The sequence below is a fragment of the Microtus ochrogaster genome, linkage group LG2 (assembly GCF_000317375.1).
Source record: "Microtus ochrogaster isolate Prairie Vole_2 linkage group LG2, MicOch1.0, whole genome shotgun sequence".
Classification (NCBI taxonomy): Eukaryota; Metazoa; Chordata; class Mammalia; order Rodentia; family Cricetidae; genus Microtus; species Microtus ochrogaster.
In genome coordinates, this window is record NC_022028.1 from 45,210,454 (window position 1) to 45,225,975 (window position 15,522).

Below are 15,522 nucleotides of genomic sequence, written 5' to 3' on the forward strand. Positions count from 1 at the left end.
AGGGTGTAGCATGCGAGGGGGTGGGTAGTATCACCACTGAACTTGGGGGAGGAATTCAAAAACCAACAGCATTCGGTTGGCACGACCTTCCTTCCTTATCTACTGTGATGTGCAAGGAAGGGGCTAGGTGGAGAATCCTGCACTGAGCACATTTGGGAGGGGCAGCTTTAAGATGTGTTCTGGCCGAGTTTCAGGGCAGGGAAGGCATGTCAGCAGGACCATGTCTGTAGTAGCAGAAGCTTATAGCACACTTGCTTATATTCTACCAAACTGAGAGGGAGAGGAAGAGGCCGACTCCTGCCGGAACCCAGGCTTGGTTATGGCCTATAGAATCCATGCAGCAGCTGTGACAGGACAGCTAGGCTCCACGTCCAGAAGGTTCCACAACCTCCCCCAAACAGAAAACAGATCGAACAGTACATGGAGCTTCCTAGTGTCCCATCGAAACCCAACCTCGGGAGCACAGGTGGATCAAGTGGCGTTCCAATCTGCCTCCAACTCCAGAGCACAGTGGCCGGCCTCTCTCCTGAGGTTTTCTCAGACAGAGCAAGTGGGATCAAGAGATTTGGCTAGGTTGCAGAGCAGGAAAGGGTACCCCACCACTGGCAAGCCAGAGCCCGTGTCCCTACCTCACTGCTCTGACGGCGGCATTGATGTGCCTTCTCGAATGAGGGCCCAGGCTGGTACTGTGTACCCCCTAGACGTGCCCTGCCACCGCACTGATCAGCATCTGGCTGGAGCAAGTACAGGAAGGTCACTAAGGGCCTGAAAGCAGGGATAACATCAAAGCCGATGTGAATTTTTCTAAAACAACCCGAGGCACTTTGGATGTGATACGAAGCCTTTCTGAATGTCGGTATTTACACTAAATAAGCCCGAGATGGTTGGCAGCTTGTCCTTGGATCTGCTTTCTTTTTCTGTGGTCATCTATACAATGACAGTGGTCTGTACACAGGGGACTGGAGAGTATTGGAAGTGGGACAAGGGACTTTATACAAGGCAGGCATGTGCCCTGCCACTGATCTATAGCCCTACCTAGAATTCTGCTTTTGATACCAAGTACAACTAGTACTCCCTAGTCAAGGGGGTGAGCTCAGCTACTGTGAGAAGGCACCCTGCCCCAACACCTCCCCAGTCTCTAACCAAACTAGCAAGGAGAAATAGTAACTAATAAAACTTGACGTAGGAGGGACCCATTTGCAGGCATTATATACTTCGTCCTCAGCATTGCAGCAAGAGGTGAGACCCATTCAGACTGGGTGTGTGTTAATAACAGAAGGTGAAGCCACACTCCCTGTGAGGATCGAAGACAAAGAGAACTCAGGGATGGCAACGGTTCTGCAGATGTTGGGTCTGAACTTCCCACCTACAGCGTGGGAAGGCCAGAACCAGGAGCTAACATAAAAACTAGTCTAGAACAGAACTAGGGTACAGCTCCAGGGTCCGGCACCTGCATAGCATGCATGAGGCGCTGGGTTTGATCTCCAGTGCCAAGGAAAGGGTTTGGGACACAATTCTGTCAGGCTGTCACAAGACAAACTGCCCCACGGAGAGGATTGTCATCAGCAAATAGAAGAAATAGAGAAAAGATAGAGCGTTCAGGGTCGTGCAGGGATGTCTGCCCAGGGGCAATAGCACAGCTTCTAACTGGGACCTTGGTGGCCACTAGCAGCTGCCCACCTGCCTATGTTATGGGTGGCCATGATGTACAGCACCTCCGTGGTCTTTATCCGCACCAAGTTATCATCATCCATCAGCAGGGCCTTCAGGCTCTCCAGGCAGCCTGTGGACACAGGAAACCTTTTGAACATCTGCCAGTCCAGCAGATTGGCTAGACATTAACACATGACCCAGTGTTTAGCAACAGAAAAGCACCACTTCTGCACTTTGGGTTTGGGGAAGCCAAGTCAGTGGCACAGCGTCTGTTAGCAGAAGGGGTTCATAACCAGGGACCATTTCATGTAATCGCTTCATAATTCATTCTCTCTCTGTCTCTCTTTCTTTCTCCTCTCCTCTCCCCTCCCTTCCCCTCTTCTCTCTCTCTCTCTCTCTCTCTCTCTCTCTCTCTCTCTCTCTCTCTGTTTTCCTTGGGACACGGTCTTGCTATGTAGCCCTTGCTGTCCTAGAACTCATCATATAGACCAGGCTCCTGACCTCGAACTCACAGAGATCCTCCTGCCTCTATCTCTCGAGTGCTGGAATTAAAGGTGTGTGCCAGTTACCTTGGGGGTTTTATTTTGTTTTTGTCCTTTTTGTTATTTTGCTTCCCCCCACCCGCGGAACTGAGAACTGAGTAAGCACTCTGCCGCTGAGCTAAATCCCCAAACCCTCATTTTTCTTATTAGTCCCTCATCTTTTTTTAAAAGATTTATTTATTTATTATGTATACAACATTCTGCCTCGATGAATGCCCGCACGCCAGAGCAGGGCGCCAGATCTCAGCACAGATGAGTTGCAGGCAGTTGTGGGCTTTCTGATGTGGTTGCTAGGATCTGAACTCAGGTCCTCCGGAAAACTGGCAAGTGCTCCCAATCTCTGAGCCATCTCTCCAGCCCCTCTTATTTAATTTATTGGTTAGGCAACCTTCGACTCACGCTGCTCTCCTGAACACTGATTTTCATATCTGCAGACTGAGAATGCTCTCTCTCTCTTGCAGGTAACATTGCACTTAAAGGTACTGCTGGCCTGAAATCAGGCTTAATAAGTAGCAACTCTTCTACTAATGCCATCCTATGTCTGAGCCCCACCAGGACCCCAGTCATGACCGGCTGGGGTGTGACGCTCTCACCTATGTTGATGGCCTCATAGACATACTCAGGATCGTGCATGAGGTCACACAGAGCCACTAGGGCTTTCTGCCTTGTCAGGAGAGTCTCTGATCGCAGCTCTTCATTAAGCTTGGGCAAGGCCCGACAGCCATAAGCAATGGCAGCCTTCGTGGGATCGATGTCGGGAGGCATGTACATGGAGATCCGGGCATGAGCCATCTTTCCACGCCTGCCAAAGGGCTTTGAAAGCGAAGCTCTGGAGAAACCACCAATAAGAGAAAAAAAATAAATAAAAACCTGTTGTTATTACTGTTATTGTGTAGAAGCCAGCCATCTCAGCCTCAAAACTGCCTGTGAAGACAAACATGGGTGGATCCTCTCACCTCAGTTTACAGACAAGCAAACAGGCTGACGAGATGTCTCAAGGTCGCAGCTCAGGTAAGTAACCCAAGCTGCAAATCTCCATCCTTAATGACAGAAGGAACTGCTTGGGATACTTAATAGACAGTACACTGGTCACAGGCCCAAGAAAAACAGAGGCCAACCAAGCAAAACCCAAGATGGTCTCTCCTTCGATGTCCCTGCTTAACTGGTACCTAACTGGCATCTAACTCAACCACTCAATAAAGAGTCGTTCACATTTAGAAGTAAGGAAACATATGTTGGCTAGGACTTGAGGGAAAAAAAGAAGCTTTTCAAACACGTCTTGCTCCTTCATGTAAAAGACGTTTTCACATGCGTAGGACATATTCCCAAGAAGGGATGAAGGTTAAAGGGTGATTTATTATAATCTCCCCGCACCCAATACCCACACAGTCACTCTTTGAACAGCTATAGGCAGTGTGGCCTCCGGGTTAGGAATGGGATACAGTCCTAGGCTATGGGTTCCGCTTCTGTGTGTTGTCTGTGCAGTTTGAGAAATTGGGTAATAAGAGTGCTTCTTTCTTGCCCTGCCAGCATTGTCGTTTAACTGAGACCCAGGAGCCTGGCTGACAAGAACTTGAAATATATTGTGTTTATTGTCCTGATCATATTACATTTAGTGTCAGGAACAGGACTCCTCGGTTCTGAAGTTAATGACAAGCCAGATTCCACAAGGGGAGGAAAGGGGCCAGGCTGGGAAGGTGGCAGCCATCTCTGAAATGGGCTCCACTCCAGGAAATTATGGTCTCCAAGACAGGGGCTGCCCTCCTGTAAGGGGCACACAGACGCCACTACAAGAATCCGGCCGCCAATGAAAAGGCGAGACCCAGCGTGTGGGGGCGTGAGCCCCGTGTGAACGGAACTGGGTAGGTCAGGAAGCCCCCCCCCCCACTCCGTGCCCTGTGCGGGGCACCTACCCGCTGCAGCTGCCTTACTTGCTTTAGTGCCTGTTGTCTCCTTGTGTCTGCCAGCCGGAATGCTCTTTCTAGTCCCAGGCGACCTGGTTGCTAGGAGACTGCCAGCGTCTGCAGCTTCCTGGTCATCCCCCTAGAGGGCCAAGGCGCAGGCGCAAAAAGCCTGAGGCTAAACCCAGCCGGGAATGGAAGGACAATATTTTACAATGTTACTATGTAAAACAAAGACAGCTCGCTTTTGTGGTACCGATAGGAATGGAAAGGATTTACACACTTCTCTTCCCAGTGTTCTTTGCATGCTTTGGGTCATCAGAGTTCAGAAGGTGTAACTTCATGCATGATAAGGCTAAGACTCTCAAAGAAATTCAATTGCTTCCCCTACAATTACACAGACCTGTCCCCCGAACTGCCTAGTCAGGGCCCACATTTCTGCAAGCCGATCACTCTATCATACTGTCTGGAGTGGTTGCCCCAACAGCACCAGCTTAACATCCCCCTTTGACTCCCCAGTGGACTCTATCCTGAGTCCAAACCCCTAACCTGAGATAGAAGGTGGTGGTGTATTTCTTTACTACCTTTGCATGGGAGGTAGACACCCAATATAGCCAGACCCCACCCGATCCCCTCCCACATACATACAACATGCTGAAATCCTGCCTAGCATGCTACACACAATATAGCAGGCCCAGCCTAACTTCCCTAACATACACACAGCATATGGAGACTGCATAAACACACACACACATCCTAAAACCTTGCACAAACTCAAACACACACAATATATAACAAGACCCTGTCTTGTCATCTATAGACATGACTCCATAAGACCCAGCCCAAACCCCTAACAGAGCAAGACCTTGCCTGTACCTGTTTCGTTTATTGTCTCTCTGTGCCAGACGGACACCAAGAAGCGTAAATGCAGAGTGGCTGATGGTCTTGAATGAAGAGTTACAATTTAAAATCCTCTTCTACAGTTCACAGATCACCGAATGCAGAAGCAGCTTGAGCTGAGAACAGCTTTGGTTTGCTTTAGAATTTCAGGAGGTCCAGCCCGTGGACGCTTGGCAAACTATGACAGTGGGGACGCATGAAGCAGGAGATGGGGAAAGGCATACCACGGAGAACAACAGATTTCTACGGGCTTGCCCCCAGTGACCTGGTTCCCCCAATAGTCTCAAGCTTCCACCAGGTGGGGACCAAGCGTTTCAAACACAAGCCTGGGAAAGACAGTTTATATCAGTGGTTCCCAACCTTCCTAACGCTGCGACCCTTTAACACAGTTCCTCATGGTGTGGTGACGCCCGCCCCCAGCCATAAAATCATTTCTGTTCCTACTTCATAACTGATTTTGCTGGTGTTATGAATCACAATGTAAAATATGCGTTTTCCAACAGACTTAGGTGACCCCTGTGAAAAGGTTGTCTGAGCCTGCCTAAGGGGATCGCCGATTTATAGTTGGGTCACAAACTCCAGGAAAACCCTCTAGTTTCCCTTGTTCTTCATTGACTAAAATGACGCATATTTGGACAAGTTGATAGTTTTCTCGTTGGTATGACCAAGTAACCTGACCAAAAAAAAAAAATTGAGGGATTTATTTATTTCAGCTCATATATTGGAGTCCATCACGGTGAGAAAGATAAGATGGGTGTGGTAACTCCCAGCTGTGACTCTTCCCCCTCTCCTAACTTGGTAGAACAGGAAGCAGGTAGGGGTGGCGAAGGCTGGTGCCCAACTGGTACTCCGGTCCTATTCATGGTGGGTATTCTCTTCGCAGTCAAACCTCTCTGGAAACATCCTTCTAGACACACTCAGAGCTGTCTACCCTCGGGGTAAGTCTCAATCCTGTCAACGATGATGTTTAAATATCACATATTTAATATGGTCTTCCACTGTCTTGCTGCGGAGAACACCTCTGGATATGGGTTATATAATAACAAGTGTCTAGATTACTTTTCAGGGATCTGAAGGCTCCTATTGATGAAAACTGCTCACTGGGGTCTATTGACCTCTGATGGACGACTGGGAGGGGGATGAGAAGATGGGGCAGCCTTATCCTTTTCGGTGACATTCTTTCTGTCCCTGCATGGAGGTTGATTTTTGGAGCTGGATTTCTGCCTTCCTGATCTTTAATTAGCTGCTATGACTTAAACGCCTAAGGTCCCATAGTTACCACCCCCACCCTCATGTTCTTAAGTACATAAAGACACTTGGCACATGGTGCATGCCTAATTATCCTATCACATGGGTGAAGGGGGCAACGGGATCAGGAGTTCATGCCCATTATCATGGGAAATTTGAGGTCCACTTAGACTACATGAGGGCTTGCCACAAACAATTCTGAACGGCACTGCACTGAGCTCTGCCGGCATGGCGACAACCACCTGCGTCTTACCCATCCTGGAAAACAGATACAGGCCGGTGTCTCGTCTTGTTGGGGGGCTGATCTGTCAGTCCCGTTCCACTTCCACTCCCTAGCCATAGACCCCTTAAAGTCTTGCCTGCCAAACCTGAACATGCCCATGTCTGCTTTCTATTGCATCTATGCAAAAAAAAAAAAAAAGCACCCAGGTCTCCAGCAATGTCATCCTCACAAGAAAGCCTTAACAATGACCCCGGTGGGCCATTTAATAGCTGAGTATACTGAGGTTTGGAGGTGTAAAGACCCTTTGAGACCGAAGCCTTAGCCGTGAAACTGCTTAACCAAGACATCAAGCAGAAGCATCAGTCTCCAGGGCATGTCCTGTTGCATGAAAGAGGGCAGCAATAGATCTACTAAGGGTTCCATCCTACACTTAAAAGTCTACCTGCTGCTGTCCTTCAGAGGATCGAGTCCTAAAGGGTCTCTCGAACCAGTCTGCCTTAGTTTTATTTCAGGAACGTGTGGTGAACACCCCTGGGCTGGGAGTCAGAAAAATCTGGGTTCAAGTTGATTTCTAACTCACTAGGCAAATCTTTTGGAATGAGACTTGGAGGGGGTAGGGGATGTCTGGAAAGAGTTCTGACGCCCCTGGAATACATCCTGTACCCCACACCTTGCTTCTCAACAGAAACTAGCTTGAAGGAGCCCAGTAACTTGAGTCAGCTTTTTAAACATCCATTAATGGAGGAAATTAATTTTTCAGCATGAGTGCCAGAAGCCAGGCACATGGTTTCCAAATCGCATTAAATTCAAACCGATGCAGTAAGGCAGATGGTAGGCATGAGGTGGATCCTTCCCTTGCCGGGGAGGGGGAGGGGGGATGGGACCCTTCCCTTGCGGGGGGAGGGCGGGAATGGGACTCGGGCTTCAATCCAATACGAATACTTTTCCGGGGACTGTCACGACCCGGCCCACCAAGGAAACCTCGAGCTAACCCTTTCATGCTCACCCCCACCCAGACTCCATCCCGAAAGACCAGGCTCCACCCACTGGTCCCGCCTGATCATCAGCGCCCTGGTTGTCATGGTGAGCCTGGGCACTCCAGTGGAGTCCGGAAGTCTCTTTGCAGGCAGTGCAGAGCTCTGCGCCCCGGGAGGTTCTCGTCGCTATGGTGATGACTCCGCGCTGGCCCTGTGCCACCAGTTTCCACGGCCTGGAGGAGGGTCCAGACCCCGCCCCCTACGTCGGGATTCGAGAGCTGCGAGCCAGTCCCGCGAGGCCCTCGTTGCTGTAGTGATTTGCTGCAGCCCGCGCGCGCCGGAAGCTGGTCTCTGCAGCTTTGGTGAGTCCACTCACCCTCCCGACTGGGGACGCGTCCCGGAGGTTATGGTCCTGAGGCTTCCCTGTCCCCTGCCCTCCTCCTACCCCCTAACCTGAGTGTGGCCTGCAGGCCTGCTCTTCCTCACTGAGGGTCCCTTGCGGGCCAGGCCTCTGCGAGAGCCGGATCAGATGAGGAGGACAAATAGCCCTTTAAGGGACCAGACTCTGGGTGTTGTGGGGGACCATCAGTAAAAGGGACCGGAACCTAAAATCCGCATACCACTCGGTAGCTCCATCTTAAAACACACTAAGAGCAGGAGACCGCTCCCCACTCTAGTTCCGCTACCTAGGCTGTGATCCACAGCCAGGTTTTTTTTTTTTTTTTTTTCTCATACCTCCCTCAGGTCAAGGAAGTGAGCCCAGAGAAGGAGCTCTTCCTAGACACTCACATCTTCTTGCCTCTGGGCAAGGTGGGGGGGGGGGGTATGGGTTGCTCCTTCACTGTGATCCCTACAGATTGAATGAGCTCTGCCTAATATTGCTCATAGGGATGGAGGCCGAGATGTGTTTTTAACGTGATGAAAAGTGATGATGAAACTCACAGGTGCGTTTTGAGGACTTCTATGGCTTTGCAATTCTTGTCAAAATACAAATGTAAGAAATTCAGTCATAACTGACTTTGAAACCTGGAATTGGGCAACACTTCATCGTGTAAAATAAAATGAGTGTTTTTGTTTGGTTTTGGGCCTTTTTAGGACAGGTTCTCACTGTGTCTCCCCAAGCACCCTGGAATTCACCATCCTCCTGCCTCTTGTTTCCCAAGTGCAGAGTGTATATTCCTGTGTTACTACTACACCTGACCAGGAGTTTTGTTTTATAGACAAAAAAAAAGGGAAGAAGAAACAATTAAAGGCAAATGGGTTGTTCAGAGTTACTTACTTTATAGGATTATTCTTGCCAGCTCAGGTTGGCTGGTCCCCTTTGACTGCTGTGTATCTCTCGTTCAGTTGGGAAACTAGTCCAATCAGAATTTCTTTTGGCCGGGCGATGGTGGCGCACGCCTTTAATCCCAGCACTCGGGAGGCAGAGGCAAGCGGATCTCTGTGAGTTTGAGACCAGCCTGGTCTACAGAGCTAGTTCCAGGACAGGCTCCAAAGCCACAGAGAAACCCTGTCTTGAAAAAACAAAAAAAAAAAAAAAAAAAAAAAAGAATTCCTTTTGATCACATGGCAGCTCGCATACTTGGTTCCGCTTTGATCTGCTGGGCCATTAAGCAGAAACTAAACCTCATATATTTACGTAATCCTCTTTCCCCTTGACTCATTCTACAGAATACTGGAAGAATGAGGTCCTCTTGGACCTCTTTGGGGCCCCCTGTGAGCCAGGACCGCATCATCACCAGCTTCCCTAAGGTACCGTCATGAGAACACCTTTGCTGTTGCAAAAGTTTCCTCTGGGTCTGGGTTGCTTTGACAGAAGGTCTTGACTGTCCAGGACAAGCCTGGAATTCACAAAGTGTCCCAGACTAGCCTTAAATGTGCAATCCTCCTGCCTCCAGCGCTGGGATGACAGGAGTGTACCACGGTCCCCAGCCCTTTTCGTCTCCACTACTGATGTAACCCGTCAGCCATATCCAGCTTCGTTAGCATGCCTTCACCCCCAGAAATCAAGAAAGCAAATCTCAGAGGCTGGTCTTGTTTCAGAGAATCCAGAAGGCTCGGTGTTAAGTTCCTCTGAGCAGGCCAGTAGTGACAACAGGGAGCTGTGTGGCATGGACGTTGTAAGCCACTTAAGCAGCCCTTGTTGTACCTCCTGATGCTGTCTTTAAGCTGTGACCATAGGCAAGTCACCTTGTTGTACCGCCTGATGCTGTCTTTAAGCTGTGACCATAGGCAAGTCACCCACACTTGACTTGGAGCTGATGCTCATGGTAGGCCATGGCATTCCTTATTGTTATTACTAGCTCTCCGGAGGATGGGAATGTAACTTAGTGGGAGAGCATTTGCCTGGCAGGAACAAAACCCTGAGTTTTATCCCTAGTACTGCAGGAGAGGGGGAAAGAGGGATGGAGAGAGAGAGAGAAAGAGAGAGAGAGAGAGAGAGAGAGAGAGAGAGAGAGAGAGAGAGAGAAGAGCACACAGGTGTAGCGGATCACACCTGGGAGACAGCCTGGACCATGTAACAAGACCCATTTTTTTTTTTTTGTAAATGATGTCCTAATTTCTGATCCCGATCCAGAGCTTTCTCCGTTGCCATTTTATCTTTCCTTTCTGTGAAAACTCCAATCTGTACGACAGTCTCATATTAACGGCGGTGAGGAATGAGAAATAACCGTTCTTGGGGGACAGTAGAACCATATTTACCCACACTACAAATGCCTTTGCCCATTACGGAGCCATCCCACCCCTAGGAATTCATTTCTGTGGCTGTCCTGGCATGAACGGAGAGGATGGGAAAGGTCAGGCATTGCCGGCAGCTGTTAAGAGCACAAGGCCAGCATGAGCATCCACAGAGAGACCGGTAGGGTTGCGGCTCCTCGATATGGACAGGTGCATGAGGCACCTCTTTCAGTGCTGAGGAGGAACAAAGAAAGTCGTTAGGTAGACTGCAAACCATGGAGCTGTAATCAAGTGTGTGCATGGCTGGAACATTTGGTTCAGTCCCCGCCATCACTGGAAAAGGGGCGGGGGGCTGGGAAGGGGTTGTCTGTTTGTTAGTACATGCAGAAAGTATTTCCGAAAGGTAACGTTAAGACTCTGTTATGCATTGATAGCCGCTAGCAAATGAACAACTGGTTTTCTCCCAGGGAGTCTCCCCAGGGAAACAAACCACTCTTAAGGGTAGGCCCCATGCCCAGTAGTAGATGGCCAACAGAGACCTAACTCAGTGGTGTCTTTGGACAAAGGTTCTTTGTCTCATAATGTTAAGTCAGAGCCTTTTCTTTTCTTTCTACCTTACAGGTATGCTGTGTATATGTTAGGACTTCCAATTTGGAGTTTTTGTGGGATTCCTGTATGTGTGAATACGTGTGTCTCTGATTCTGTATGTGTTTCCTGTGTTTTTTATTTAGCCCCTTTTCTTGTTTAATTATTTTGTCTCACTCTGATTTGTTTGTTTTCTATTTATTGTTATTCCTTAGATGTCTGTTTGATCCATATGGAAAGGGTATGGATCCAGATGGGAGGGTAAGTGGGAAGGAAGTAGGAGGAGCAGAGGAAGGGAAAACCATAATCAGGATGCATTAGATGAAAAAAATATCTATTTTCAATAAAAGAAAGAGAAAGACCCTTGTCTTAGTTAGGGTTTCTATTGCTGTGAAGAGACACCATGACCACAGTACTCTTATAAAGGAAAATATTTAATCGTGGTGGCTCCCTTACAGCTCAGAAGTTCAGCCCATGATCATCAGAGTGGGCCATCTGTAGGCAGACATGGTGTTGGGGAGGTAGGTAAGTGTCCTACATTTTGGCCTGTAGGCCACAGGAAGTGGTCTGAGACACTGGGTGGTATCTCCAGTGTATATGAACCCTCAAAGCCCGCCTCTGCAGTGACAAACTTCCTCAAACATGGCCACACTTACACCGACAAGTCCAAACCTCCTAATAGTGCCACTCCCTTTGGGGACCGTTTTCTTTCAAACCACTGTAACCCTGTTGCCCATCGTTGTTTCTGCGTGGCTTGAACAGATGTGAAGGGAGGCTTTTTGTGTCTTGGATTCTGCACCAGAGCCAGGAAGGAGGAAGGAGGTGACTGTAAGCTGTGGGTGTTTCCGCCTGCAGCCATTGCTTCATCCTTTTCCTTCATGTTTTCCTCTGACTCCCTTCTCAGACATTGACAGAGAACGCCTTTGTGCCTCAGATCTTGGAGAGGTCCCCCGGTTTTTTATTAGTGAGCTTGGGCCATTGCTTTCCCAATGGAGTGTAACCATGGTAACCAGGGATGATTCAGGCTGGTGTCTCATGAGTTGAAGAAAAAGGAACTATAATCGGTGGGGGAGGGTGGGCAGGAGGGGCAGGCCCAGTCTCCTGGGACAAAAGACACAATTCACAGAGTAGGATATTGAGCCCCAGAGAGACATGGAAAACTGTTTGACATCAACACACTTGGGCATGGTGGAGCTAAGATTTGACCCAGTTGCCCTGGCAAGGGAGTCTGCCCAGGGAAGAAGATGAGCTTCCCCTACAGCCTTCTACCTACAGCAGTCAGGGTCACAAGGCTACAGCTGGCCATGTCTGTCCTGCATCCCAGGGCCACTCCAGACCTGCAGACTTATTAACCACATCAGGCTGGGTCAGCGTGGTGCTTCCTGGGGTGAGTTCTTTCTCTTGATTCTCTGTGCCTCGATTTCCTTGTCTGAGAAACCGGCTCGCACTTCCTAACCCACAGCCTGTGGCACTGCTGGGACCGAGGAGCGTTAAGGAGGCTGCAGGCCTCACGTTTCGGGAGAGAATGAGGGTTAGAAAGTAGGTCTCACCCTCGATGCCCAGTTTGTTACCGAGATGCTGCATGGCAGGATGGTCTGCTTGCTTGCCTGCATGTCTGTCTGTCTGTCTTTCCTAGTGGTACACATCTGATGCCTGCCTGCAGCTCAAGGAGCACTTCCACAGCCAGGTCAGCACTGCCTGCCAGCACAGGAACACAGGCACTGCTGGGTAAGCCCATGGGACAAGGATGTGGAAGATGGAGGAAGAGGAGAAGCACAGAGGCAGGCGTCTGTGAAAACTGAGCCAGCTGAATACACAGGCTGAACCCACGCCGCTTATTTCCCTGCTTCTCAGAATGTCAGAAAGATGACTTTTCAGCTGAAGGGACGTTTCAGCGCAGGTCCATTTCCTCCCTGTCTGGACCAGCTATCTTCCTCTCATCCCTTCAGGTTTCTGTATGCCAGAGCCTCTGGGAGACTTCTCTGACCACCTACTGTCCCTGCCCCTGGCCCAGCCTTTCCATAGGACCCTTCTTCTGTGCTCTGGAAATCCAGAATCTTTTTGTTTGTTTGTTTGTTTGTTTGTTTGTTTTGCATCCTGACCACAGTTTTCCTTCCTTCCTTTCCTCCCAGCCCCTCCCCCACCTCCCCTCTATCCCACCCTCTTCCACTCCCCCTCTGTTTCTATTCAGAAAAGGGTGGGCCTCCCAAAGATAGCAACAAAACATGGCATATCAAGTTGCAGTAAGACTAAGCACCTCCCCTTGTATTAAGGCTGGATAAGGCAACCCAGTATGAGGAGTAGCATCCCAGAAGCAGGCTAAAGAGTCAGAGACAGCCCCTGCTCCCACAGTTAGGTGTCCCAGAAGAAGTCCAAGTTACATAACTGTCACATATATTCAGAGGACCTAGGTCAGTCCCATGTAGGCTCCCTGGTTGTTGGTTCAGTCTCTGTGAACTCCTGTGATCTCAGTTTAGTTGATTCTGTGGGTTTTCTTGTGATGTCCTTGACCTCACCGGCTCCTACAATTATTTCTTCCTCCGCCTCTTCAGCAGGATTCCCCACAGATCTCCATAATCTTCTGTCATGGAGCTGTAGGCTTTTCTGTGTTTCCTTCCCAGACCTGAAAGCCAGGTCTGGCTGTGTCTGCCCTGTTTCTGCCTCAGCAGCAACTGTCCACCGACAAGGGCATTTTGTAGTAGGTCTTCTTCCTTCTAACAGGTACAAAAGCCTGCTCCCTTTCCTCCTGAGCAGACCATAGCCACCCGAGGCATCTGCTTAGTTCACAGAGGTCATAGGGATGGAGTGAGATCAGAGAGCCCATCTCAGAGGTCCCCAAGGCTGCACCAAGGGAGGCAAAGCTCAGGTCAGAACTGGTTGGTGGCTTGAGGGATAAAAATCCCAGCACTCAGGAGGCAGAGGCAGGCAGATCTCTGTAAGTTTGAGACCAGCCTGGTCTACAAGAGCTAATTCCAGGACAGGCTCCAAAGCTACAGAGAAACCCTGTCTCAAAAACAAAACAAAACAAAACAAAAATAGCAGCTTCACCTGGGGGTTGCTGTTTCGTATCAGGCTCTTCATTGCAGATTATCTACTTGACCCTACACAGTGCCACCAGAGGGAGGGAAACTGAGGCACTGAGAGCACCCACTCTACAGTCCTAGTAGTTCCTCACTCCTCAGACACAGAATTAAGGCTGGCCTGTTTCAGAATGAGAAGGCCGCCTGGGAGCAGGGCAGACATAACCCCAGCCCTGGCTGATGCAGAGATATAAACCAAACATCCAGCCATCAGCCAACATGAGTGCCCTCTTAAGTCTGCCAACACAGGAAGTGCCGCTAGATGTTTCCCAAGATGGTCAGTTTAAGCATTGAGGACTTTTCAGGAAGATTTGCCGAAATCTTTGTATTAATTTGGTGGGGTGAGAGGGTGTGCCATGATACGTGTGCAGATGTAAGAATCAGGTCCCTCCTTCCACCAGATAGGTCTTGGGGACTCATGTCATCAGGCCTGGTGGCAAGCACTGTGACCCACGAAGCCATCTCACCTGCCTGGAAACTCTTAGGAGTCTGATCAGCAGTCTCCAGAGATGCCGCTGTCCCGTACAGAGGGAAGGCAGGAGCTGCTCTTGGTGAGCAGTGTCCCCAAGTAGCCCAAGAATCCCAGGGCCAATCTGCCCCTCAAACCGCAAACCCAGATGTATAAACCCTGCTTGGAATGAACTGACCCCACACAGGTGCACATCCTAGAGGGATGTGGAAGCTGGCATACAGGACACATGCCTTGCAGCAGCGTCTCCTGCACGTGGGTCCCTTGTCCACGGTTCCAGTGCCACACCCACCACCAGTGTGCATTCACATGATGTTGGTTTTCACAGTTCTTCCTACGCCCTCTTCCCGGCCCCTCAGCATATGGCTCAGACTCTCCTCATGCCCCCATTGCTAATTCTCAGGACAGTGACATTGCCCACATGGGGACCAAGTGGGGCCAAGGGTATAGCCATGGGGGGAGCAGAATCCCAAAACAAATGTAAGTTCTCCCACTCCCCAGGACTGGGGAGGGAGGAGAGAGTTAACAGGGTTGAAGGATTGCTCATTCAGACAGTTCAGGGAAGGAAAGACGTGGATATGCTGAAGACACTGTTGACGCCATTCTCCAGGGTGAGACGGCCATATTTCCTCCAGGCTCAAGCTCTCCAAGGTGGTGGTAGTTGGCGACCTCTATGTGGGGAAGACTAGCCTCATTCACAGGTAAGTTCTGCTACGCTCCTCACGCGGTCAAGCCAGCCCCACCTCCAGCGCCGAGTTCTCTTGTACCCTTGCCTAGGAGCCCCAGATAACAAGTGACTTCTGGGAACACCTCACAGCTTTAGCCTGGGAAACAGTTTGAAGGGTGTGGCAAGAGTCAAGGAGAGGGGCTGGAGGAAATGGTTCAGTGGCACAGCTCTGCCACCCCCAGAATTTGAATCCAGCACTCACATTGTGTGGCTCATGACCACTTTCAACTCCAGCTCTTAGAGGTCAGACTCTTTGGGTCACCCCAGAGACATATGCGCTTGCTCTCTCTCTCTCTCTCTCCCTCCCTCCCTCTCTCTCTCTCTCTCTCTCTCTCTCTCTCTCTCTGTCTCTGTGTGTGTGTCTCTTTCTTCTCTTTCTCTGTCTGTCTGTCTCTAACTTATTGAGTTCTATTTGTGTTGCCCCCAAACCCTTGGGGTACAGATCCTGCCTTGAAGCATAATGGACCGACAAGGGTCCATACTTAAAGAGAACCAACTCTTCTTCTCCTGGTAGTTCGCAAATGCCAACATCTCTTCA

General features: G+C 49.7%; 2 protein-coding genes across 5 annotated transcripts in view; one reads left to right on the forward strand and one right to left on the reverse strand.

Moving 5' to 3' along the window:
* The window catches only part of Rsph14 (radial spoke head 14 homolog), a 111,243-nt gene extending 106,989 nt beyond the window's left edge, over positions 1–4,254 (reverse strand). For 2 of the 3 annotated variants that reach the window (XM_026785387.1, XM_013351225.2), the window contains exons 1-3: positions 4,127–4,254; positions 2,789–3,024; positions 1,681–1,783 (exon numbers count right to left, since the gene is read on the reverse strand). In XM_026785387.1, the coding sequence (XP_026641188.1) occupies positions 1,681–1,783; positions 2,789–2,987 (302 nt within the window). In that variant the 5' untranslated portion in view covers positions 2,988–3,024; positions 4,127–4,254. Of the gene's footprint in view, positions 1–1,680; positions 1,784–2,788; positions 3,025–4,108 lie in introns of all 3 variants that reach the window. The other variant, XM_005360181.3, reaches the window with a different exon arrangement.
* A 3,239-nt stretch (positions 4,255–7,493) lies between these two features.
* Positions 7,494–15,522, forward strand: part of Rab36 (RAB36, member RAS oncogene family) — a 17,243-nt gene continuing 9,214 nt past the window's right edge. Inside the window, exons 1-4 of one of the 2 annotated variants that reach the window (XM_005360182.2) lie at positions 7,494–7,806; positions 9,116–9,196; positions 12,345–12,436; positions 14,893–14,958. In XM_005360182.2, the coding sequence (XP_005360239.1) occupies positions 9,128–9,196; positions 12,345–12,436; positions 14,893–14,958 (227 nt within the window). In that variant the 5' untranslated portion in view covers positions 7,494–7,806; positions 9,116–9,127. Of the gene's footprint in view, positions 7,807–8,314; positions 8,389–9,115; positions 9,197–12,344; positions 12,437–14,892; positions 14,959–15,522 lie in introns of those variants that run through there. The other variant, XM_026785651.1, reaches the window with a different exon arrangement.